This window comes from Cydia pomonella, chromosome 21 (genome assembly GCF_033807575.1).
Source record: "Cydia pomonella isolate Wapato2018A chromosome 21, ilCydPomo1, whole genome shotgun sequence".
NCBI lineage: Eukaryota > Metazoa > Arthropoda > Insecta > Lepidoptera > Tortricidae > Cydia > Cydia pomonella.
Window position 1 is genome coordinate 3,257,527 of NC_084723.1, and position 27,794 is coordinate 3,285,320.

The window sequence follows — 27,794 nt, forward strand, 5'->3', positions numbered from 1 at the left end:
ACATAATCAGAGAGAGAATTATACTATCTTTGTCTTACGTCAGTAGTAGCACAAGGAAAGGAATGAGTATAGTTTTTTTAGTTCTTGACTCACAAATGGTATGCCACAAAAACTGATGGTAAGCCAGACAGATTCTGTGCGGAAAGAGAAGAGTCGTAGAATATATGGGACTCAATACATTCCATGACTCTTCTCTTTCCGAAAAGACTATATTTTTTTATTAATTAAAATAGAAGGGTCCGGATGAGGCATGTCTACACTGTCCGTTTTGTGTGTGAGGAAATTGCCTCGCGCGTATGCTCGCTCAGTGTGGACCCGGCTATTAACTTTTAAAAATATTTACGTACAACGGAACGTTTTGCTATATGTCAAGGAAAGAGCATTCGAATATCAATTTTTATTCTCGTAATTCATTCTGGATTATTTTTATTTATGTAATATCTAAAATAAAATCATGTCTGTAAAATCGCACAGCAAAAGCCCTTCTTATTTCTCTTTGTCAATAAGCCCTAAATATGTGAATGTGACTGACATATATAAATGTAAGCGCGTTCGAAAACCATAAATAAAGAACCGGGAGCTGCAAAATAATAACAACCTTCGCTGTTTATTACTAATTGTTTATCTTATATTAACTTTAATCTAAAATAAACTTAACTATATTTAGCATCCAATTGAACAGTTGCACTCTGTACCAAACGGCTGGCGTAAACTGGTTGTTACGTAACAATTAAATCCTTGGTCCTAGTTAAAAAATAACCGTACTATTTACGTAATTCCGTGAATAAATTGACCTTGGCCATGGCTGGAAATGCGTTGCTGGGCCGTAGTACTACGTTGTTGTCACGGACTGCGTTATCATCAATAATAAGTCACTTTTTACCGAGAGAAACAGTCACTAGTGCTTCGGCAGCAACCGGCATTAGACATTTGTCCTTAACTCACGCCACAAACATGAAACTTGTTCAGTTCTCGCAGAATTCCAACCCTGAAGTAAGGGTGGGGTTTTTGGAAGGAAACAATGTTGTGGATATAAATAAACTGAACTCCAGTTTACCCTCTACCCTCTTGGGTATTTTGCAGAGCGGTGATATTGAAAAAGTTAAAAAGTAAGTATTGTATTTTGCAGAGCGGTGATATTGAAAAAGTTAAAAAGTAAGTATTGTATATTTATTTTAAATATAAGTACAGTGTATAGACGAAAGTAAACCTTGTGTAGTTGCTACAAAAGTGTAAGTTTCAAGATAACTTGATACTCTTTTAATAGGACAGTTCATTTACCTCATATTGTCTCAATACAAGTTCTTCAGCGCTTTACCCTTACTTATAAACTCTAAGAACAAATAAAATTAAATTCTATGAAAATATTTAATTTGTGTTATTGTAAGTAGATACACTACCATTTAAACTATAAACCGAACAGGGGGCACCACAAGCCTAAAGGAAATTGTCATATTCTTGGAAATTTCAACCCATGCCACCATGACCTGGGTGGCCAAGCGGTCAATGCATCTGTCGCTTAACAGAGGATGCTGGTTTGATTCTAGCTCTGGAAACTGGAGGCTTTCATCATGTTTCCCTTCGTATATGACACTTATTTCGGTTGATAGCTTACATTAAAAGCATAAATGCATGAATTAAGACCTATAAATAAACATAATTCTCTTACAACAGACTCAAATAGTCTTTTTGGAGACTTTTTGAGTCTGTTGTAAGAGAATTATATTTATTTTCTATTTTAATAAATTTATAGGGGGGGGTAGCTGCCAAATAATATTTGTAACTAAATGAATCCCCCTCCCCTTGGCCACCGGCCATATAAAGTGTATAAAGTGAGAGCTTGTCTGAGACGTCCAGGTAAACAAAAGCTATTTTGTCCAATCATATTGGATGATGGCAGCTTTAACTTAGCAACAAATTTTTAGTATAAACTAGATTTATTATTTTTCTGAAACCCTGCTTTAAGTATCTTACTACTAGTGTGTAGTGTGCTTGATGGATGATTAACCTGTTTGATATTGTACGTAACATAAATAAAATAAAGTCAATATTTAAAGAAATCCTCTCTTTTACATGATATTTCTAATATTAACTCTATGATTATTAGAATAAGGTTAAAAATTAAATAGATAAATCTGTTAAGCACAATACCATTATATCTATATTTTTGTAATAGGTATGTAATGTATTCTTGTTATCTATGTTGATTTTATCACTGTTTCTTTATATTGAGACATGTATTGTACTTTTTATGCTTCATCATTCTCTATAGTCATGCAATGTTTAATGTTGATGCTGTAAATGCCACCAATCCATTTATGCCGCAAACACAATTGACGACCATGGTTGTAAAATGAGAATTAACGCTAAAGAGAATTTGAAATAGAGGAGTATTGTCAAAGAAAACTTTGTAGCAACGTAAATTTATTTAATCTATTTCAAATTAATAATAATAATGTTGATGGGTATCTACCCATGTACCCATGGATGGGTTCCAGCGTGCATTCTACATGACAGCAAAGCTCTCCAAACAGCCTCTACTTGTTGGATATATATCCCCATGCATACCTTATAAATGACCGGGCTTGAAAACCCGAGAGTTTGTAACGGAGATACAAATAATACTTAATAATAAAGACGTTTATTCAAAAAGTTAATGCATGGTACATAATAATGCTGTATGTAATGAATTCTTTCAAGCTAAATTAGATTAAACCCACTTTCTATTATTTGACTAAGATGAAATTTCACATACAAGTGTAAGCCTAAGTTGGGTTACAAAACAATGCAATATTATGGTACCATCAAGCTGATCTGATGATGGAGACCATATGTGACTATAGAACTCTGTGATTAAACAACGCAACCTCATTGTGTTCGAGTTTGTTAGAATTGTCTCGCTGAGTAACAGTTGACTTTTAATAAAGTTGCATTTTATCCACATGTGGGGCAAAGTAATCAGATGTAAATTTTGAGTTGTTTCCTTTTGTTAGCTGGTAGAATTGACTTTTAAATTATGATTTTCAATGATACTTACATTTTTTATTACGTTCATTTGGATTTGATTCGGTTAGATTTTTTTTGGTATTTCATGTTAGTATTTTCCTCGCGTTGGTGTGGTGAAATTTTTTGTGTTTCACTCAGAGGCAAAAATTTGTTTTACCCTCGTGCCTTCTCGCTACGCTCGTGGTTCAATTGTGGAATCAGTCACTTGCTTGAGTATCAATTTGAGCCCGCGCGGTTAAACAACAACTTTGCCCTCTTGTAGAACAAATAACTATTTTTGACATAAACTTTTTTAATTTCAGGTTAAAGTCAACAAAGGAAGCCTCAATACCGTTGTCATCAGTTAACCTTGAGGCACCCATCACTGGCATGGACAAAGTTCTATGCATAGGTATGTTCATTTATTACCAAAATTGATAAGAATACGGCAAGATGTTGAATTAATAAATAAATATTCTTTATTGTTATTGTACACTACATATTGAAAACCAAAAATTACAATTAGGTAAAAACAGGTCTTATCGCTAAATAGCGATCTCTTCCACATAACCTTGCATTGTGCCCCTAAAGATGTCAAATATGTACCTATGTATGTCCAGAGATGTGAAAAATACTTTATAAAAAGTATTTAAATACAAAATACAAATACTTCCTTGATATACTATTTCAAATGCAAAATACAAAATAGTTTTCAAATTTGTATTTAAAATACTAAGTACAAAATAGGTATTTTCAAAATGCTTTTTTAAAATACAAATACTTTGCGATAAAAGATACTCTTAAATAGTGAATACCTAGTCTGAATTAAAAAGTTAGTATTGCTCGGAATTTACAAGTTGGAAAGGCTTTCTTTATTCTTGAAAAATAGTGTGTATATCAGTCCTCTAGACTGCAAATTTTGTGTCTCCCCATGTTTAACGGTTGAATGGACTTTTATTTTAAGTGGTTTTTAACGGTCAATTATTAAAAGCATTAATTTAGATTTGTAATGTTTTACAGCTAGTATATACCTGGTTGGTTGGTGAAAACGTCTCGTTTGTGTTTCACCAGGGCAGAAAAGTTTGTTTACCTCTCGTGCCTTGAAACCCTTGCATCGCTTAACATTCAACATTTTTAATCTCTCGCTACGCTTGTGGTCATTTGCGGCGTTACTAAACAGATTCACCAGTTCCATGTTAAAATAATAAATAAATATTATAGGACATTATTACACAAATTGACTAAGTCCCACAGTAATAAGCTCATTAAGGCTTGTGTTGTGGGTACTAGACAATGATAAATATTTATAAATACTTAAGTACATATACATAAGGTCGATATTTAAACGATAGATACAATAACAGCTTCGACAGGAAAACATAACTAAGTATGTAATAATAGTATTAAGCAAACGCGGATCGGTCCGCGCGATCTTGCCAACTATTACATAAACCCTAGAGGTTTTCAATAGTGGCTTATTGTGTTAAACCCTTTTTCAAAAAAATCATAGTGAATAAATACACAAAAAAAACAGAAATCACCCATGACTCAGGAATAAATATCTGTGTTCATCACACAAATAAATGCCCTTACCAGGATTTGAACCCGGGACCATCGGCTTCATAGGCAGGGTCACTACCCACTAGGCCAGACCGGTCGCCATAAAAGAATGAGAGAGTTGCAAGGATTGTAACGTCAGAAGAGATTGTAACTCCTACTTACTTCACCTAATAAAAAGTATTTTGTATTTTGAAAATAGAAAATGGGTCCCAAAAACTATTTGAAATAAAATACAAAATAGTTTTCTTTAAAAGGTATTTAAATACAAAATACAAAATAGGTATTTTGCATTTTGTATTTGCATTTTAAATACAAGTATTTCAAATAAGTCACATCTCTGTGTATGTCCAAATCAATTAATTAGGTACGTAATTTTATTTAGGCGCCAAATTTCAATTATACTAATGTTTGCCTAATGTCGACTTTGTAGTTAAAGCTAGAAGATGTACACATCATACTTACTTAGTTAGGTCATAAGTTCTGTTACAAAGATTTTGACTAATAAAATGTACTTAATACAAAGCTTTTATTAAAAAAACTTTGCCATGATTTGAAAGCTTGTTTTATACTGATCAAAACGTAATATAATTAGTTTAAAATTTAGTTCGCGTTTTTATTTACTACTTATTTACTTAGGGGTTGTCGTTAGACGCAAGTACGCGGCTGGATTGTGAAAACTTATACTTTACAAAAAGGAGTAAAAATCAGTGTCACATTAATAAATTAGGTACAATTGTTCATCTGTATGAACCTACTTTATTAGAATGTTATTTTATCACCAGCATTTAGTTCTCCGACAAGTCTGTACTTCAGCTATTACCCTTCAAACTTAGGGTACTTTTCAGTGACATGCTAATTTTTGACTGCCATCCAACGAGTAGGTTACGTAACACTAGGGAATGCAATAACCGGGCGTTTTTCATTACCGGCAATTTACCGACGCGAGGTTCCACTAACCGGTTAACCGGTAAATTACCGGTTAATATACGTTTATGAAATAAAAAACATTGATTTTGCATTATTATTGATTGTGTCCTTATTTTCGTCAGTGACCTTTAAAAGTAATCAACAGCACGTTATAGAAACATCGACAAAACAAAATAATGAAAATAAACTATAAACATTAAACAAGATATATTTACTAATCATATTAAATAAAAAGCGGCCAAGTGCGAGTCGGACTCGCCCATGAAGGGTTCCTTTATGACGTATTAAAAAAAACTACTTAAACTATAGATCTCGTTCAACATTTTACCACTTTGGACACACATTTTACCACTTTGGTAGTGTCTCTCGCGCAAACTATTCACTTTAGAAAAAAATTATATTAGGAACCTAAATATCATTTTTGAAGACCTATCCATAGATACCCCACACGTATGGGTTTGACGAAAAAAAATTTTTTTTAAATTTTATGACGTATTAAAAAAAACTACTCACTAGATCTCGTTCAAAACAATTTTCGTTAGAAGTTTGCATCGTAATGTATATCATATATTTTTTTTAGATTTTTCATTCTGTTATTTTAGAAGTTACAGGGGGGGGGACACACTTTTTTTTACTTTGGGAGGTTCTCTCGCGCAAACTATTCAGTTTAGAAAAAAATGATATTAGAAACCTTAATATCATTTTTGAAGACCTATCCATAGATACCCCACATGTATGGGTATGTTGAAAAAAAAAATTTTTTTTTAATTTCATGACGTATTAAAAAAAAACTACTTACTAGATCTCGTTCAAACCAATTTTCGGTGGAAGTTTACATGGCAATGTATATCATATATTTTTTTTAGATTTTTCATTCTGTTATTTTAGAAGTTACGGGGGGGGGGACACACTTTTTTTTACTTTGGGAGGTTCTCTCGCGCAAACTATTCAGTTTAGAAAAAAATGATATTAGAAACCTTAATATCATTTTTGAAGACCTATCCATAGATACCCCACATGTATGGGTATGTTGAAAAAAAAATTTTTTTTTTAATTTCATGACGTATTAAAAAAAAACTACTTACTAGATCTCGTTCAAACCAATTTTCGGTGGAAGTTTACATGGCAATGTATATCATATATTTTTTTTAGATTTTTCATTCTGTTATTTTAGAAGTTACGGGGGGGGGGGGGGGGGGGACACACATTTTACCACTTTGGAAGTGTCTCTCGCGCAAACTATTCATTTTAGAAAAAAATGATATTAGAAACCTCAATATCATTTTTGAAGACCTATCCATAGATACCCCACACGTATGGGTTTGATGAAAAAAGATTTTTTGAGTTTTAGTTCTAAGTATGGGGAACCCCCAAAATTTATTGTTTTTTTTCTATTTTTGTGTGAAAATCCTAATGCGGTTCATAGAATACATCCACTTACTAAGTTTGAACAGTACAGCTCTTATAGTTTCGGAAAAAAGTGGCTGTGACAGAATCGGACAGACAGACGGACATGACGAATCTATAAGGGTTCCGTTTTTTGCCATTTGGCTACGGAACCCTAAAAATTAAACATGTATCATTTCAAAGCGAAATGAACTTGTACATTAAATAAGCAACATCAAACTTTTTTAATTCTTTAAAAATCGCAGTAATCAAAGGGTAACAAAAATTATAACTATAGAGTGACAGTCGTCATTTAAATGTCATACAAGTTTGCATTTACACATCTATCAATATAATATTGTTATTAAAGTAGATAGATTAAGCGCATGAAATTGTACACCTTTTGTTAACTATTAAAAATAACAAGTACTGGTTTCTTTTAGCACGTCTTGTTATCTTTCATTATATTAAATATTTTTTTAAAAACAGACTCACTTAATTAATAATGTTTTTTTTTCTGATGGACGTTTAGGTAAACGCGCGAAAAGCAGTGATTTTGTCGATCTTATTTGTAAATTTCGTTAAGTTTGGACTGCTAAAAATGGTAATTTTGTATTACACATATCCTGTACTTCAACTTTAATAAACTACATTTTTGTTACTATAAATTTGAAGTAGTGTAAATGAAAGTTAGACGAAATCAATTTTCTCCAGAAATTACTTCAAAACAAGTGACAATTTCTCTGAAAATTAACTTAATTTCAACGTAATTTTGATACTTAAACAATCTACAACATTTGCTGAAACTGTTCTTATACATCATTTTGTATAATTTACTACCATAATTTATATGAATTTTTAAAAACTATCCCTTCTCGTCACCTGTTACCGGGGACGCACGCTTGCGACCTCATTATTAAAAGGCAAGATGAAAAAACGTGCTAATATAAACCAATACTTGTTATTTAGATATTACGTAACAAAAGGTGTACAATTCCAACGATAAAATCTATCAATTTAAAATTTTTGCTCTAAAATCGTTACCGGGCTCTTAAGATAGGAGTTGGAATCAGGAACATGTCATCATCAGATCATTCTGTTAATTATATATAAAATAATTGCGTTTGTTAAATATCTAGGCGATTAATTAGAACGTTGTTTAGACATTCGTGAACGATATCTTGAACACAAGTTACCAGCGGTAGAAAATGTTCTTTCGCATTCCACACTTGTCGGACACTACAGACTAAAACAAAGGACACTGAACATAGTAAGGCGGGTCGGGTAGGGGTGGCGAGAAGGGAAAGGGCGAGGGATTAGCGACCACTCATTTGTCACAAAACATTGCTTCCTAGTTCCTACTCCGACGAGATCATAAGATGCAGAAAAGTAAGTATTTTAAGTGTCTCTTCGTAATCGTAAACCGTAGTAATTGTTTTTTTTTGTAAGTACGAAGACATAGATGGGCTAATTCAACAGGTTGTTACATTTTTATTTGCCTATACAACGTTCGGTAAATTCCCGGTTACGGCTGGAAATTACCGGTATTTTACCGACTGTAATATTGGTCAAATTACCGGGTAACCGGTTAACCGGTTAACCGGTTAGCATTCCCTACGTAACACACGTACAGTTGCAATTTTGGCAACCCAACACACATGAGTTATATATTTTAATAAAGATAAATAGAAAAATAAATCACTTTGAACACGTCGCGTATTTTTTGCATGTTTTTAGGGTTCCGTAACCAAAGGGTAAAACGGGACCCTATTACTAAGACTCCGCTGTCCGTCCGTCCGTCCGTCTGTCACCAGGCTGTATCTCATAAACCGTGATTGCTAGGCAGTTGAAATTTTCACAGATGGTATATTTCTGTTGCCGCTATAACAACAAATACTAAAAAGTACGGAACCCTCGGTGGGCGAGTCCGACTCGCACTTGTCCGGTTTTTTTTCATAACAGTTTTCCGAATATGACATAGAATTATGCAAAACTGAGACAGCAAATTACGTTAAGTTACATTGTAAGTAATTTAGAATTAATAAGCTTTCAACCCATATATATGAATAGTAAAGGTACCTAGAGCTTTTTTTTTCAGTCAAAACCTTTGTGACAGAACTTATGACCTGACTAAGTAATATACCTACTTACACAAAACACGCAAGTCACGTTCGTGATATCTTCAGTCACCTGATCGTCAAATCGGATTGATATTCATAATACTGATAAAACTGCATTAGATATCATTGAATACAAATCAAGATATCAAAATATCACTTGAGAGTTGTCACTGACTCTGTACTATTTAAGATTAAGTAATAAGTATGATATTGATGTGTGAAGCATTTGAGAGTCGTTAAGTTGTAACTTGTACAGTCACGGACATTAATCATTGAGCCATTTAGTGTTCACTTTCCATTGGAGATGTCATAACGTTGTATTGCAAACCAAATTAGCTTGAACCGTCGATAGGTCAACAATTAGTCCCTGACCTTACCAGAGGCTAGTTTAGCAAATAGAAGATTGACAACCAGATAGACACAATAAATTGCTTATTGTCGAAGATGGCGCAAAAAAAATCTTTACATTTTTCTTATTTGGCTATAATTTTGATACATGAAATAGGACCGTTGTCAATCAATCAACCAAATATTTATTGAGAAAATATAAGTATTTTACATGTCAACAATTTTTAGCTAATGGGATTACACATATTACATTACATTGTTGTCGTATTCAAAACAATTTTCGGTGTGGTTTTATTTAATAAAAATAAAAAAATTATGTAAAACTGTTTAACCTTCTCGGAGCGGTCTCTAGATAGGCACGCGGTACTGTAATTAAAGGTGCTTTTAGCGTTGACTTGTAACAGAACACTAAATCAAATGATTGTTCAAGTTATCGGTATATATTTTACAGTACATATGGGGCTACTTTATAGCACTAGTGCGAGAAGTAGCATATTACGTTACTGTGTCGAACATTTAAAGGGCCATATGTACTGTAAAACGTTGTACGATACATGTGCGAATAGGTAATTCGCAACTCGTGTCGATTTAAAACACTCCCTTCGGTCGTGTTTTAATTTATCGCCACTCGTTTCGAATTTCCTATTTTTCGCACTTGTATCTTAATGTACTATACTAGACTGCTTGTACTCGTACAGTCGCCATCAGATATATCGGTGCGACAAAGGCGCTCACAAATATCTGAACACGCCTCTATTGTCAAGGCGTTGGAGTGCGTGTTCAGATATTTTTGAGCACCTCGGCCGCTCCGATATATTTGATGGCGGCTGTACCTTTCGAAAATCAGACGCAATTTATATTTATTCGTTTATACGATTGGTTTGCACTAGGGCTTAACTATAAGGACCATTGCGAACAACACAAGCTGACCCCCCCTCCCGTTCCCATGATGTTCTGCAAATTTGCCAGCTGCGTCATCGGCCCTAAAGATGCTTTGAAGAAAAGATGTATCACTGAGGTCATTATATTACGTTACGTTGATTATATTATATATGGTTTACTGGTAGAGAATGCCTTAAAGCATTAAGTCCGCCATTTGTACTTTTGTGTATTGTGCAATAAAGGTTAAATAAATAAATAATAATGTAACATTAACAAACAATTTGTAAATCTTTATCACCAGGGTGGAATTTCTGATGTAGATAGGTATCAAAATAAAATGGAGAGCCCTAAATCAACTTTCAAGAGCGGATATCTCAATAACTATACAAGTTATTGAAAAACTTGACTAAATAAAACTTGTAACAAATTTAATCAACTTTCATTTTGTATAAGTGGCCATGTTGCTAAGACGCATAGTTTCGGAGATACAATCAAATTTAAAAATAGTACCTTTAAACCTCCCTCTCTCCCCGGCTCAAAGTCAAGGTCAAAACCATACCATATTTTTGTACCTAATTTGTACTATTTAGTACCTCCTTTAAAAAAAATTGTACCTCACGGTACTTAAAGTTATCACCAAAAAACAGTACACCGGCCATCCTGACAGTCAGAATGGCGGGTGTATACTGTATTACGCTGCATTCCCGTGGTTATTGATAAATTCTATAAAAGCCAAATTTTTGTACCTTTTTTGTACCTTCATATTCAATTATAATATGAGCCATTTTATTTGTGGTTTCTAAGTTTTACTCATTTATATTTTGCTTGCTATTACAATTTTGCAGGCGTTATAATTTTTCAAGTTATCGATACGTCATACGATGTCATTTTTAAGAAAAAATGCTAAGGTACAATTATTTTTATTAAGCCAGGATTTAGTACCTTTAATTCTGACTCTCACGGCTCAAGGGGTACAGCTACTTATGATATGTTCACCTCCTAACTAGTCCAAACAAAGTTAAGAAGTAATAAATTGTGTTCCAAGCATTTCCCTATATAAGAGATTTACCAATTGTCAGTTCAGACTGTTAATAGTGTTGTTATTAGTACATAGATATCAGTAATAATTGTAAAAGTGTGTTTAGTAGTTGCCGATAGAGTAGTTTTGGCAGTGTAGCCTAAGTTGTACATACCCCTTGCTTCCCACCAACGCGATATCGGGTCGACAAAGAGAATCAAATTTCAATTCTAAATTTCAAACGTCAAGGTCGTTGTTTGGCTGGCAAATTTGAATACATGGGAGTTCAGGGGTATAACGTGAAGATGTAGTCTAGATATATTACTGTATCAATATTCAAATTACATTTCTCAGTATCTAGATGTTGATGTTTGTACGTTTTGTCGCTCCGGAATTATTCCTCCACCGCGATCGCCCTCTAAATCCCTGTCCAAGAATAATTGATTTCGTCAGCAGCTTATAATGGTAATATTATACCTAAAATAGTTCTTTCAACTTTACTGGCCCACGTGCGATCTTTAAAAGTAAGTTTGGATTGCAAGCCATACCAGAGCACGCGTTCGCAATTAGCCAGGATCGCCGTTGCTGATCTCGGCTTGGATAGCTATATAATGGTAATATAAATATATTTGGCATATATCTCTCCGAAGGCCTGAACTACATGGACCACTGCAAGGAGCAGAACCTGACGCCTCCAGCGGTACCCATGGTCTTCGGAAAGTTTCCCAGCTGCGTCGTTGGACCTAAGGATGCGGTGCGACTGCGGAAGTCTACCTCGGTTGGTTATAAATTTATAAACAAGGACGTCGCCAGCTGGTGGGCTATAGGGGCAGGATGGGCTAGGACGGGGGCCGTTGATACGGCCGATGGCCAAGGGGTGGGAGGTAGTCATACACTTAGTTACTAATTTTATTCCCAAGGTTGGGATGCCTCCTTCTGGCGATGCCCTTGTTTTGTTTGTATTTATTTGTGTACGTGCATTTCATTAATTTCAGTGATTGTACACCTTTGTTTGTGTTTGTCATTCATTCACCGTTACTTCTGTTTTACTCATTTCCTTAAAGGTTAACTGGAAGAGATCCCATACAGGGATAAGTTCGCCTTTGTTGTATTTAATTTACTCTGTAACTGTGTTTTTCGTGTTTTTATTTCTATGTACAATAAAGTATATACATACATACATACATAACTTTACATTATTTTACTTCTCTCAACGTTACTCTGATGCCCGCAAATATTACCAACCTAATTCCAAGATTTGTCGGGACTAAGTAATTATTGGAAATGCACCTAACGAAAAGGAAAACTAAATTATATGCTAAACGAATTTTATGATAAATATTAAGATATCAAATTGGATATTAATGAATATAAAAATATTAGTTCTGAATAAGATAAGTAACTAATCAATCTAATCAATAATTAATATGATCTGAGCACAGTGAGCACAATTCATCAATGAAAACGCTTGTAGATGTATTTGTACACTTCAGTCGCAAAACTTAGAGTACCGTATATGTAGTTGTAGATTATGTATGTTTTTTATTAAAATGTATGTTATTTTAATACTTGTTCCTAGTTGTTATTTGTTACGAACCAATAAAAAGTAATAAATAATGCGACCTACCTTAATTTTCTCTATACAAAATGCCATATTTTCGTTCGCTCCGCTCTTACACTTACTTTCTTATATTTCCTTTTCCTGTCATACGAGGAATAAGACAACAACTAACATGAAGTAACTTACGTACACCTACACATATGCTGTCAATCAATACCCACAACATGAGTAATGCAAGGGTGCACTCAGAAATATGTATACAGAAACTCGATCGCTTTTGATAGTCTTTTTCATAGGGTCTAAATGTCGTTATCTGCTTCTCTATCACTCTTTAATATTCGAGGGATAGAGAAGAATATAAGGATATTCCTATTTTCGCTTTTCGCGGTAGGCCCTCAGATATTTGCCTCACTCCTATACCCACAAACATATTAATGATTTTTCTACGTCTTCGTTGCCCAAAAGATCTGCTCTGCTGCTCAGGTTAACAGTGGGATCCTGAAAAAAATGAAGAAACACTTTTACTTATAAGCAACTTACTATATAGTAACTTATGCATTTTTACTCTCGGAAAAGTTTATTGTTAGAAAAAAAAAATGGTTTACTTAAGCAGGTATTACCTAGGTACCTACTCGTTGTGTCAGATGCCTATGTATGAATCACGGGTCCGCTCTCGTCAAATTGGGGTCAATTATTGAAGCAAATTGAGCATGTAACTCATCCCGCGTAGGTGGCAAGTAGGTAGGGACTTGACGAGACAGATAATGGTGGAGTTGAAATAGAAATAATCTCGGGAGACAAACGATTCACAACATGAGTATTCGAGTCAGACCCCTTTGGGTTGAGGTCACTTCAAAAAGTCATATCGATATGAAACTTTACAAGGTACCTACTTATTACAACAAATTACATATGACAAATTGACAACACAACAATTTAGATACCTACGAGCTGATCTGATTATAGAACCAGGGGGTGGATAGTGGTTTTATGTTGCTACTTGTGAAGTCCTTAATTTTGTGCTTATGGACGCAAAAAAACAGATGGATATTCTAGAATAGAGGAGCTAGTAGGTACAGTCGAGTTCATAAATATATGAGCAAATCCAAGGCTTCAAAAATAAATGAGCATAATCATAATCATAATCATAATCAATTTATTAGTAATAAAAATTACAGGTCACAGTAATTGCCTATATCTACAGGAAAATATAAAACATTAAATTAACACATAAGATTATGGCTGATAACTGCACTAATACATGCAGAGTACGTTATATTATTTACATATTTGATTTTGTAAGATCACGGCTGTAGAATTCTTTATGGTCATAGAAAGCCTGCTCGATTAGCCAACTCTTCAGTTTTGTTTTGAAGATTGTGTTGCTGTGTGTGTTAACTATTTCATTGGGTAGATGATTATATACCTTCGGACCCATAACGTGCACGAGTTTGGCTGACTTGGCCAGCTTGTGCGACACGGCTGGGAGTCTTCTCCCAATTCGAGTGGAACGTACCGCATAACGGCGAGACGTTTCGTTACTTTTGCTCAAATCTGTATTTTCTAACTGTTCTCGCGCGTGCACTGCTGCTTGAAGTATCAGCAGCGATGGCAGTGTTAATATGCCCAGAGACTTAAAGTGAGGCTTCGTAGACTCCGTTTGTGAGATGCGAACTATGGCTCGTACGGCACGTTTTTGGAGACGAAACACCCTTTCCCAATCTGCAGCACTAGCCCACAGATCTACTCCGTATTGCAGATGTGCGTGCACTGATGCGAAATAACAATTTGGCACCATGTCGCGGGGGAGGATCCGAGCCAGCCTTTTTAGGGCGAAACAGGACGCTGAGAGTTTACCACACACCTTATCGATATGGGCCGCCCAAGTCAGTCCTCTATCCAATTCAAAGCCCAAGAAGGTCGTATTTGTGACTTGATCTATATTAATTCCGTTCGCGTTTACTGACAGTGACTCCATCTGCCTACCCGAGAGATCGAAGTGAATGAAGTGAGTTTTTTTTATATTCAAAATGAGGCCGTTACTTCGGAACCAATCTGATAGGCATGCGGCAGTCACATTTAGTTGCGCATCTAGGGCATCACAGGTCGGTGCGCACACAACCACCGCAACGTCATCCGCATACATGAAAATCTCGCCGGTATATATAGCGTCGGGTAGGTCGTTAAGCAAAAGGGAGAACAAGATATTAGAAACTGATGATCCCTGCGCTACGCCCATGCTGGTATGCACCGCGTCCGACTGCACGCGGCCGCTGTCTGCCACCACCACCTGAGACCTGTCGCGCAGCATGTCCATCATGAGCTCGAGAGCTCGATTGGCAAAGCCATAGTGGCGCAGTTTGTCTTCCAAAACGTCATGGTCCGCTACGTCAAACGCTTTAGACAGGTCACAGCATAAAACTGCGACTTGTTTTTTGCACTCTCGAGCCTCTAGTATTTGACGTACTACGTGACGTGTCAAGGATGTAGTCGAACGGCCTTTGCGATATGCATATTGCCGGTCGGATAGCGCGTTTGTTGCCATGAGGTGGTCGGTTATTCTCGCACTAAGGCCGTACTCGAACACCTTGGCTAGAACCGGGTACGTAGTATTGGGTATGTAGAAAAGTACATATGCATCTGAACAGATCAACCAATCAAAAATATGTACACATATCACCTGTCATTAATCTGAGCAAGTATCACAATAATATGTAAGCAACTGAAAACTAAAAATGTCTGTACTAATATTTTTCAAAATTATTTAACCAACTGAAAGTACACGATCGAATACCTTCGCAAAAGATTTTTCAAATATTCATAAGAATGTAGTGGCACAAAAATATCTGTACTAACGTTTTACAATTTTATGTTCGATGTCGATGTATTTGTTTTTGCTTTAATATCTATAACCTATTATTTTGGCATTTTCACAGAAAGTGGACTGGGAAGTTGAACTAACCGTAGTCATCGGCAAGAAAGCTAGCGACGTGAAGGCGAAAGACGCTTTCGACTACATTGCCGGCTACACCGTGGCTCAAGACATCAGTGCCAGAGATTGGCAGAAGGAGAGGAATGCTGGACAATTCTTACTTGGCAAGGTAAGAAAGACGCTTTCGACAACTTTGGTGCTTATACCGTGGTTCAAGACATCAGTGCCAGAGATTGGTAGAAGGAGAGGAATGCTGGACAATTCTTACTTGACAAGGTAAGAAAGACGCTTTCGACAACTTTGGTGGTTATACCGTGGTTCAAGACATCAGTGCCAGAGATTGGCAGAAGGAGAGGAATGCTGGACAAATCTTACTTGGCAAGGTAAGAAAGATGCTTTCGACATCTTTGGTGGACTGGTTACACCGTAGCTCAAGACATCAGTGCCAGAGATTGGCAGAAGGAGAGGAATGCTAGACAAATCTTACCTGGCAAGGTAAGAAAGATGCTTTCGGCTATATAGTCGGCTGCACTGTGGCTCAAGATAGCAGTGCCAGAGACTGACAGAAGGCGAGGAATGCTGCACAATTCCTGCTTGGCAAGGTAAGAAGCTTTAGGCTGCTGAGTTGACATATATACAGAGATGGAGTCGCTTTAGACGTAGACTTCATGATAAGCTGACTTTTCACACTCGGGAGAATGTATCTTTGTGACCCTGCCTCTGGCTAACTTCTACTCTGTGCTTTTGGCTGTATAGTCGGCTGCACTGTGGCTCAAGATATAAGTGCCAAGGACTGGCAGAAGGAGAAGAATGCTGGGCAATTCCTGCTTAGCAAGGTAAGAAAAGCACTTTAATTTATCGCCACTCGTTTCGAATTTCCTATTTTTCGCAAGTGTATCGTAATGTACTATTATCATTGTTTTTTTTTTTTTAATTCGACATTTAGAGACTGTATACATTTCTAATTATGTATCTAATATTTCATTGTTTCCATATTTGTTATTGTATTTTGTAATTTTTGGTTATTTTTATTGCTTGTAAAAATTTTGCTTGTAAAATTTTGCTTGTGGCCTATTTGCTGTATAAATATTTTATGTTGATATTTTTCAGTCATCGGGTAAACCGATGTTCAACTCTTATGAAATGTAGTGACAGGTCAATGTACGAAAGTACCTTCTCAGTGGCCGTACTATATCCTCGTCTTAATTCATCCAATAGAAAGTAATAAATCTGTGGGGTCAGCCATTAGAGGGGTTAATTCAATTTTGCTTCGTGTTCTGTGTAATGGCTTCCAGTGTCGACTTTGATACAAATTGTCAATTTTCTAAATATCCTCTGTCTGTCTGTGTTACTTTTTCACGTTAGGAACTTTAAACTAGTGCATCGATTCTGTAGACTTAACCATATGCGCGGCGCGACAGTACCTCGCACGTGTTTTTTTTTTCATCTAAAATCGAATGCATATTTTGAGTTGTTTGATTTTAAATAATACATATTTAATAATAACGTTCATTTAAATATGTTTCGTAATGTTTTACAGTTAGTGTAACTGCGGTGGTGTGGTGAATTTTTTTGTTGCACTCGAGAGGAAAGATTGTTTAACCGTCGTGCCTTGGACCCTCGCAACGCTTAATATTTCGCTTTTTAACCTATGAGCGAAACATCTTTCGCTTGATCGGCTATTAATTTTAGCATGATGGGTTAAACAACTTTGCCCCCTCGTGTTTCGTTGTTTTACAAATAATTTTAATGCCGATAGCAAGTTTAACAGCCAACTTTAACTGTCATCCGTTTAAAGCTCAAATCTGCAAATACGAGCATTCCTCATCACGACAGTAATTGAATTTGAAATTATTATTTTATTTTTTTTATTTTTTTAATACTAAGTCGGTGGCAAACAAGCCGTAGCCCGCCTGATGGTAAGCAGCCTCCGTAGCCTATGTACGCCTACAAATCCAGAAGAGTTACATGCGCGTTGCCGACCCTAAACCCGCCCCCCCCTCATTGAGCTCTGGCAACCTTACTCACCGGCAGGAACACAACACTATGAGTAGGGTCTAGTGTTATTTGGCTGCTGTTTTCTGTAAGGTGGAGGTACTTCTCCAGTTGGGCTCTGCTCTAGATCTGGAATGACATCCACTGGCTGTGCCCTACCACACAAAGCGAGATGACATTCACAATGCCCATACCTCTCTTAACTACTACTTACTATTCATTTTAGGTACAAGTCCCAGTGTTAGTACAAAATTATTATTTAGCTAACTACATATGTATATAGCCACAATGACCTCTTCCGCTCGGTCAATTTGTAGCTACAATGGGTAACAAACCTGTGATCTTCGCGAGCAATAATTTTAGGTACGTATCAGTGGCCTCTGACCTCTATTTAAGCCGAAAAGGGACCAGATACCATCAGTTTGTGAGTTGGACTCGATAACGCTGAGCCTAATGGAGCTGCCAACTTTCCTCGCTTGTGTAGCGCTCGCCGCTACGGTCACTGGCCAATCTACTGCAAGTCCCTACGAACCACGCATCAATGGAGCAGATCCTGGGACGGACTTGGTGCAAATTACTCCAGCACTAGTTCTTATCGGAAAAAGAAACGGAGAGATCCTCGCGTGTCCATTCGACGCACCGGACGACTGTGAGACGTACTACAAATTCGATGATCGTGTTAAATTTATTCATGTATATGGGGAGTTTGTATACGTATCGTTAGAGTCTACGCAGAAGATGATGCGGTGTGAACTTCATAAGGCGAATTCTTGTATAGATTTTAACAAGTTTGATTCAGTTATATGCGCTATGGCTATTGGAACAGGACACATTCTTGTAGGACTACAGAATGGAAACGTACTTCGTTGCCCACTACAACCCAACAGTTGTTTGGAACTCTTTACACTCTACAAAGACCGACCTATATACTCAGTAATTGAATTCAATGAAAACGTTTATTTTGCGTCTGGTCCAAATATATTTCTCTATTCGAACACAACTAAAAGCACAGCTTTGGTTGATATATCGGAAATAATGGAACTATCGATTGTAAACAATACCTTGATTGCTCTTACATCAAACAACAAACTTTGGAAGTGTGGTGATAACTTTGATGAACAGTCCAATTTCTGTGAACCAGCGATCTTACCTCAGCGTAACCCGCGGACTATGACTAGTTTCAATGGAAACTTATATATAGCGCATCATATATATAATGTAACTAATACTCAACCGATTATAAGCTGCAAGTGGGGACCCGTTCCAGAATGCGTCGACTATATAAGACAAGAAGGAGCACAAGCCGTTGCCTTTACATATGCTATGCATCAAATCAAACCTCGCTTCCGGAACGAGGAAAAATCATGCTCGTGGCAAAACTCAAAGTGCCCTCCCTTTGTAACTTATTACGAAGCAAGCAACAGGTCTATGTTCGAAGTACGCGTCAAAAACGGAAAGCTATACGACTCTTGTGGATTCCTGGTGGACACCGCGGATGCGGACCTCGGTAGAACGGGACCAGCGGCAATTTTTGTAATGGCACCTGAAGGAAGATTGCTCCTTTCAAAAACTCATGTAAATCACTTGCTGCATACGTCAAGCCTTTTAGCCGGCCACCCGGTCTCCGGTGCGGGAGAGATGGTGGTGAAAGACGGTATAATCCAACACATCAACACCTGCTCGAAGCATTATCAACCCACTCTGAGTTTGAACGCACAGGTCATTCAATCGCTACTTTATCAAGGTTATACGGCTCCAATCGAATCTAAGAAGTGCCAGGAAGAAGATGAATATAACCTAGTCGATGGAATTAATGAAGTGACGGAAAAAGTCCCTTGTTTGAAAACTGAATATTCTTGACTTCACAGCATTTATAGACAGCTTAAAGACCAACTATAGTCGTTAGATTTGTAGCTGGCCCCAACGGCTTATCCTTTGTCTATTGTTAATTAAAACGGCGCGTGCCACTACCTGCAAAAAAAAGGGCCCGGTCACTTTAACCGGTTATTTAATTACAACTCCTATGGTAATGTATGAAATAAGATTCAAAATGAACAAATGGAAAAATAATTTGCGATTTCTTGTGTGGTCCCTATACGGTTACTGAGTGCCGGCGAGTCGAACGCTACCGAACCAGTCTAAAATGTGTCCTCGATATGCGTAACAAAGGCGCGTTATCGGAGAGCACACCTACACTGTTTTTTTGCGCGTTGGACTAGCCCGCGCTCTGGTGCCAATTAGTATTACACGACCCTATTTTTGCAGGTAGTGGCATGCGCGGTTTTAGTTAACAATAGACAAAAGATAGGCCGCTTCGGGCCAGCTTCAAATTGAACGACTATACCTACTATAAATGTGTCGCTTCAAACTCAGATAAATCCATTCGGCCCTCTTAGGAAATATCTATCTTACCTTTCAATTGAAAGAAAACTAAATACCAAAATCGCAAAATCTGACAGATGGATTTATCAGAGTTTGAAGTTAAGCGACTCAATATTGCCTTTATATTGCATCACTTTTATTTTGTCTACAATAAGTTTTTTTATGTTTAATAATAAATAAATATTATAGGATATTATCACACGAATTGACTAAGCCCCACAGTAAGCTCAAGAGACCTTATGTTGTGGGTACTCAGACAACGATATATATATAATACTTAAATACATAAAAAACACCCAAGACTCAGAAACAAATATCCGTGCTCATCACACAAATAAATGCCCTTGCCAGGATTTGAACCCAGAACCATCCGCTTCATTGGCAGGATCGCTATGAAGCCGCTCTACCCACTAGGCCAGAACGGTCGTCATACGTTTTACCCGTAGATGTTGGTTTTGTAATAATTATTTTACCTAACCTGTCACTTTTAATTTAGGACATTATTACACAAATTGACGAAGTCCCACAGTAAGCTCAATAAGGCTTGTATTGAGGGTACTTAGACAACGATATATATAATATATAAATATTTATAAATACTTAAATACAAAGAAAACACCCATGACTCAGGAACAAATATCCATGCTTATCACACAAATACATGCCCTTACCAGGATTTGAACCCGGGACCATCAGCTTCGTAGGCAGGGTCACTACCCACTAGGCCAAACCGGTCGTCAAATTTGGTACATACTACAGTTAACTTTCGCTTGACTTAGGTATTAAAATTAGGTTTCAGTATTTGTTGTTTTATTATAGACAAAGAGAATTTGAAACAGAGGTAAAGAAAACTTTGTAACCACAGTAAATTTACTGCCATCTTTCGACACATGATTAAATTTTTAGAACGTCATTTGACTTTGATCCTTATTCTTTCACTGATATGTTTTAAATTTGTTAAATATCAAAAGGTGGCACCATCTAATAGATCAAAGGCCAAAGGTATCGCGGCATCGTTTCGAATGATGGCGCCGTAACCTTTAGCCGATCGATGGTCGGTAAGATGGCGCCACTTTTTGATATTTAACAAATTTAACACATATCAGTGAAAGAATAAGGATCAAAGTCAAATGGTGTTCTAAAAGTATTAGACATGTGTCGAAAGATGGCAGTAGATTTATTGTGGCTATAAAATTTTCTTTGACAATCCACCTCTATTTCATATTCTCTTTGTTATTAGATAACATGAGGTAAGATCAATGTGGAGAAGACCGGCATCTAAAATGTTTGGTTGGGAAGACCGATTTAGGGCGAGAAATCTCGTAAACATTTGTATATGTAATATTGATAATGATCAGACATTCTTTGCGAAGGTAAAAAAATGGCTGACCACAAATGCATTTTACGACATGTCGGAATATAATAATAATTCAATTTAGTTTCAATGTAATGTTTTAATTTTGACTACCTATGTAAATTGTATTGATTATTTATTACGTGTTATTTATCGTTTTTATTTTACACTTTTTTTGGTGATCATTATTTGAATGAATTGTGATTTAACTGACATACTTATTAATATTACACCAATGACATGTAAAATTTTAATTTTATGAATAAATGAATATGAAATATACATACGTCGCTCAGACACAGTCTGAAAGGAACATTGCTACTTCTGGTCTACCGACCAAGTGGAGTATGTTTACAAACCTAAGAGTTAGAAGTGATGAAAGAGCTTGTAGACCATTGACATATATCTAAGGAAGGGCCTTACGGGCACTAAGAATGATGCTAGTTCAGTTGTGTCACTCACGAATTCGAGCCAATCGTGCAGTCTAACTCAACTAGTTGCGACCAATCGCGCACGTGATGCGAACTCATCAACAAATCGCGTTGTGACGTTAGACTGCGCGATTGGCTCAAATTCGTGTGCGTGACACCGATGTACTGGCCCCATTCGTATTTCCCGTAAGGCCCGTTCTTAGACATATGTCAATGTTGTAGACGGTCTTACCCGATAGAGTCTTCACCATTAAAACAACGCCACCGTAAAAGCAAAGACTATTATACAACCTTTGTGCTTGTATGTTACATTAAAGACGGTATAGCATCACATAAACGAAACAACATAATATTCGTAAGAATTATGTATATCACTGTTAAGCTTGAATTCCTGGATGTTTTTCAGAACATAACAGTCTCGGAGAAAGATTGGCTTAAATTGACATCAACATCTTTGAACTGTGCCAGTTTTTCCGAACTTACCCACACTATAGGTCTTGTTATTCGGAGGTTATTTGAAACATTAAGTATACGCGATTAAGTCCCGTCAAAATAAATAATAATGTGTGGAAATCGTGAAGATTAAAATTAGAGATGCCACGAATATTCGGCAGCTATTCGGTATTCGGCCGAATACCGAATAACTCTATTACATCAATTTATGAAGATAAATAGCACAAATAAAGTGTCACGCACACCATTATATTTAAATAATAATTAAAATGTATTCTAGAGAAGTTCTTCAAAGTCATAAATTAAAAATGTTGTCATAAATTAAGAGTATTTTTGAGAACTGTTGCTTTCAAATGATTTTATTGTGTATCATGGGCTAGATTTGCTCGACTCCTAACTATATGAGCAACAAAACTTAAATTTTAGCGAACATTGTGCTTTTAATGCGACCAGTTTTCATAATGAATGTGATTCAAAATGTACACATATACCGAATATTCGGCGCTTCATCCGATAGTGTGGCCGAATATGCCACGAATGGAATCATCCTCTTTGCGTTTGGGACTTGGTTTTGTTATAAGACGATTAATAAGTAATTTTTAAGAAAACATTTTTTTTTCAGGCAATGGACACGTTTTGCCCCATCGGCCCGTGTATCACCACCAGCGACGAGATTGGCGACCCTCAGAAGCTCAAGATCCAGTGCTCTGTGAACGATGTGGTGAAACAGACCAGCAATACTGATCAGCTGGTCCATAAAATCCAGGACGTCATTGAAAGACTGACCTCGTAAGTTGCCCGTCTTATTTATAGTTAAAGTCAGGCTCAGCTTCTGTGAAATTATAACGTTTTAAATAACACTTCCAGACTCTGTGTTATCAAACATGGTGCAGAGTTAGCTTAGCCTGACTCTACCTTATTTGTCTAAGCCGTGGCCAGATCTTTCAATAGAAATAGAAAAATGTTTATTTGGCGTAAAAAATATTATACATAAAAACAACAAAGTAATTAATCACAAGTACACTAAATAGGATACCGCTCAGCATAAGCCCTGCCTACTGCACGGCACTGGTTTTCAGGGTTCCTGAAATTAAAACATCACGGAACAGAAACGGAGTAGAAATGTGAAAAAAAGAGTTTTTTCAAAAGAGACACACACACACACAGAGAGAGAGAAAATACATTGACAAATATTACTTGTTGTTGGGTTACAAGTAAATACTTTTTTAGGTTATAATCAAAAGAAATAATCGATTTGTAGTTTCTGATTGGTGGTGGTTAATTGTTCCAACACTTTGTTGCAGCATATGAAAAACTCAAACATAACATAACCACATAATCAGCATAGGCAATTCTAAAACGCAATTTCATGAAATGATCAAAATCTATGAACTTCTCAACATTACACTTCTTTTTGAACCAAAGTTTGATAACCAAAACTCACTTATTACTACCACATATCCAGAGCCACAGTGCACACGCTGTACGTAACCTAAAATGGGTTACAAAGTAGGATTTTGTTTATTATTTTTTTGGAAATTAACATGTTTTGGTTGTATATTTGTATCATAATCATAAATCATTTATTCGTGGTAAAGCCTAATTTACATACAGAAGTATATATATTATATATAAAAAAAGATTTAAACATATTGAAATAGTTTACCACGAAATGGGCTCGCCTCAGCATAATGCTGACCTGCAGGTCAGCGCTGATCTTCCGACGAGACCATTTGTGGGCCACGATTGCAACTGTACGGCACGGCCTCGTAAACAATTAACTACCTATACAATACCTATTTCATATTACAAAAGAAATAAGACAACGGTCGAAATCTCGTAAACAGTCCTACTAAAGTTTGGTATAAAAGTATGTTATAATTAGAGGTCCCGTTTTTATGGTTTGCGAGACTTTAAGGTTTCAAAGTCTTCAAGACTAGTCTTAACAACACTAACTAGAGATGATTATTGATACACATAAAATAATAATAATTAAAAGTTAAATTAATTCAAATAAGTCATCACTAAATTGAAGCGCTGGTGGCCTAGCGGTAAGAGCGTGCGACTTGCAATCCGGAGGTCGCGGGTTCAAACCCCAGCTCGTACCAATGAGTTTTTCGGAATTTATGTACGAAATATCATTTGATATTTACCAGTCGCTTTTCGGTGAAGGAAAACATCGTGAGGAAACCGGACTAATCCCAACAAGGCCTAGTTTATCCTCTGGGTTGGAAGGTCAGATGGCAGTCGCTTTCGTAAAAACTAGTGCCTACGCCACATCTTGGGATTAGTTGTCAAGCGGACCCCAGGCTCCCATGAGCCGTGGCAAAATGCCGGGACAACGCGAGGAAGAAGAAGAAGTCATCACTAAATAGAAGCATACTGTATTATGGTTTAAGACATTTATTATCTCATAAAGAATTTACAAAATTCACTTACATGAGATACACTTATATAATAATACTTTTAAGACTAGCGAGCAGTATTAGGCGTTCACAATTAGTACAATGACAATAAAATTAAAGTAATACTAGTGACATGACATACTCTTTCATTACCGTGTATCTACATACAGGCTGTTCCGAAATATTCATTCATTTCTCCGTTAATTCTGTGGCGTTTGGAATGAGACTTTGTACATAGGTTAGAAATACCCTAATCTACACGTCCTATTCATCTATGTCCAGAGGGTAGAGACACGTATAAATAAATAAATATTATAGGACATTATTACACAAATTGACTAAGTCCCACAGTAAGCTCAATAAGGCTTGTGTTGAGGGTACTTAGACAACGATATATATAATATATAAATATTTATAAATACTTAAATACATAGAAAACACCCATGACTCAGGAACAAATATCCATGCTCATCACACGAATAAATGCCCTTACCAGGATTTGAACCCGGGACCATCAGCTTCGTAGGCAGGGTCACTACCCACTAGGCCAAACCGGTCGTCAAAATCGTCATCAAACGTATAAGTATTTGTATATAACAATATATAATATTATACAGTGTGTCCCTAGCCATTGGACAAAGCCGAAATGTACATATGCATTAGGGTATTTAGAACCAGTGTACAAAGTATCATAACAACCGGTGTAGCGGTTTCGAAGAAATTAACAAATTACCATTTTTTACTTTGGAGCAGCCTGTATGTGTTAGTAGCTCCTAAGGTAATATCCTCAAAGAATAGTATGGAACCTTCTTCAACCTTTTTGATTATCTTTTTTATTTATGACACTAATAAGCTTCTGACTTTTGAAAAACTCATCATTATCAAATATTTCGAACAAATTGTCAAAAACACTGCCAAAGATTAACACAGTGTGTTTCTTTTTGTTGACGATTATTGCAAAGAACTTTTGTTCGTTTTTTATTTATCTTTTGTTCTAATTAAAAAAATATTAGTAACCCTACGTTGGATTTCAGGGTTTGTCCAATGGCTAAGGTCAGCCTGTATATCGTCGTCTGCCCACAACACAAGCCATATTGAGCTTACTGTGGGGCTAAGGCGATGTGGGGTGTAAGAAATGTCCTATAATATTTATATTTATAGTTTCCAGTGTTTAAATATTGTTTTCAACAATTCGACTTATTGAGTTTTTCAAATTTTACTTCAATTATTTCAGTGTTAGTTTCTGAGCAACATAATTGTTATTATTCATTAGTGGAAACTGTGGTTTGCGAATGTGTAATCTGATTTACTCTTCTTCCTCGCGTTGTCCCGGCATTTGCCACGGCTCATGGGAGCCTGGGGTCCACTTGACAACTTGTCCCAAGATTTGGCGTAGGCACTAGTTTTTACGAAAGCGACTGCCATCAGACCTTCCAACCCAGAGGATAAACTAGGCCTTGTTGGGATTAGTCCGGTTTCCTCACGATGTTTTCCTTCACCGAAAAGCGACTGGTAAATATCAAATGATATTTCGTACATAAGTTCCGAAAAACTCATTGGTACGAGCCGGGGTTTGAACCCGCGACCTCCGGATTGCAAGTCGCACGCTCTTACCGCTAGGCCACCAGCGCTTCAGTGCAGCGCGGCAGTGTAATCTGATTTACTATGTGTATAAATGTGTGACTGATTTTGTTTGTTTGTTTCCCAAAAGTTTAAATACACACTAGAGAATACACTTGGTCAATCGAGGTCTTTCGTCGATACCTTATCTCGTTACATTTACCTTATTTTAATATATTACTTCTGTAAAAAAATAAGAATACCTTTATGGAAAGAATACACCTTCTTTAAAAAAACATTTGGACAAGCGACTCAAGCGAGGTCTTTAGTCAATACTTTACTTTATCTCGTTAAGCTGGCCTTACTTTAACGTCGTTCTGCTGTAAAAAAATAAGAATACCTTTATGGAAAGAATACACCTTCATTAAAAAAACATTTGGACAAGCGACTCAAGCGAGGTCTTTAGTCACTACTTTACTTTAGCTCGTTAAGCTGGCCTTACTTTAACGTCGTTCTGCTAAAAAAATATGAATACCTTTATAGAAAGAATACACCTTCTTTAAAAGAACATTTGGACAAGCGACTCAAGCGAGGTCTTTAGTCACTACTTTACTTTATCTCGTTAAGCTGGCCTTACTTTAACGTCGTTCTGCTGTAAAAAAATAAGAATACCTTTACAGAAAGAATCCTTGTGAAAAACATGTGGGCAAGCGAGATCTTTCGTCACTTCTGTACTTTATCTCGTTACGCTAGCCTTACTTTAATGTCTTTTTGTTGTAAGAAATTAGGCCAGGCGAGATTTTTTATGCCATTATATTATTTGGCCTCAAGTTTTTCGTTACAAATCGATGATTTTTTGGCACTCCTACATGTATTTGAATTAACTTTGTTTTTGCAGAGTGATGACCCTATTGCCAGGGGATATTATCCTAACCGGGACCCCAGGTGGAGTAGGCATGTACCGCTCCCCCCCTGAATACCTCAAGCCCGGTGACGTCATCAAGAGCGAGATAGAGAATATCGGCGAACTCGTCACCAGAGTGGAGGCCTTCTAAGATTGCAATACAAACTGTGTATGAAGAAGTTACAGCAAGTATTCCGTTTTCGTTGTATGAGCATATTGTACATAAAATAGTTTATAATGTATAAAGGTTTTATAATATTACAATACAATATTCAATGATATATATGTTTTATCACTAAAATTCAATCCAATTCTACTTACCTAATTAAAAAAAGTACATACAGCTTTAAAAAAATCTTACTATAAGCATCTTATCATAGAGGGCGTACAACCAGACCACATATTACAACACAAAATCAACTGCAGACATAGAGGGCGCTGTATAGCGTCATCCAAATTACGATGCCAGGTAAATTGAAATTAAAATCTACTCGATCGCATTCCCTCTATTGCACCATTACATCAGTGCGAGCGAGATGAACTGCGATCGAATTAACGGAGTCTCTAACGTAAACGTCAAGTGTGGTGCGG

At 36.5% G+C, this 27,794-nt stretch overlaps 1 protein-coding gene across 1 annotated transcript; it reads left to right on the forward strand.

Annotated features, from left to right (window-relative positions):
- Positions 1-573: 573 nt before the first annotated feature.
- LOC133529474 (fumarylacetoacetate hydrolase domain-containing protein 2) lies at positions 574-27,484 on the forward strand. The gene is made up of 6 exons (XM_061867189.1): positions 574-1,109; positions 3,309-3,397; positions 11,877-12,004; positions 15,724-15,888; positions 22,957-23,123; positions 27,198-27,484. The coding sequence occupies exons 1-6, from the start codon at positions 802-804 to the stop codon at positions 27,352-27,354; spliced, it is 1,014 nt and encodes a 337-aa protein (XP_061723173.1). The 5' UTR covers positions 574-801; the 3' UTR covers positions 27,355-27,484.
- Positions 27,485-27,794: the final 310 nt, after the last annotated feature.

What these genes read in the sequence shown, in the direction of transcription:
- LOC133529474 (XM_061867189.1), top strand. Translation starts at nt 802, where the DNA reads ATGGCTGGAAATGCGTTGCTGGGCCGTAGTACTACGTTGTTGTCACGG. An exon ending in GACTGCGGAAGTCTACCTCG is followed by an intron (nt 12,005 to 15,723) that starts GTTGGTTATAAA and finishes GCATTTTCACAG; the next exon opens with AAAGTGGACTGGGAAGTTGA. An exon ending in GACAATTCTTACTTGGCAAG is followed by an intron (nt 15,889 to 22,956) that starts GTAAGAAAGACG and finishes TTTTTTTTTCAG; the next exon opens with GCAATGGACACGTTTTGCCC.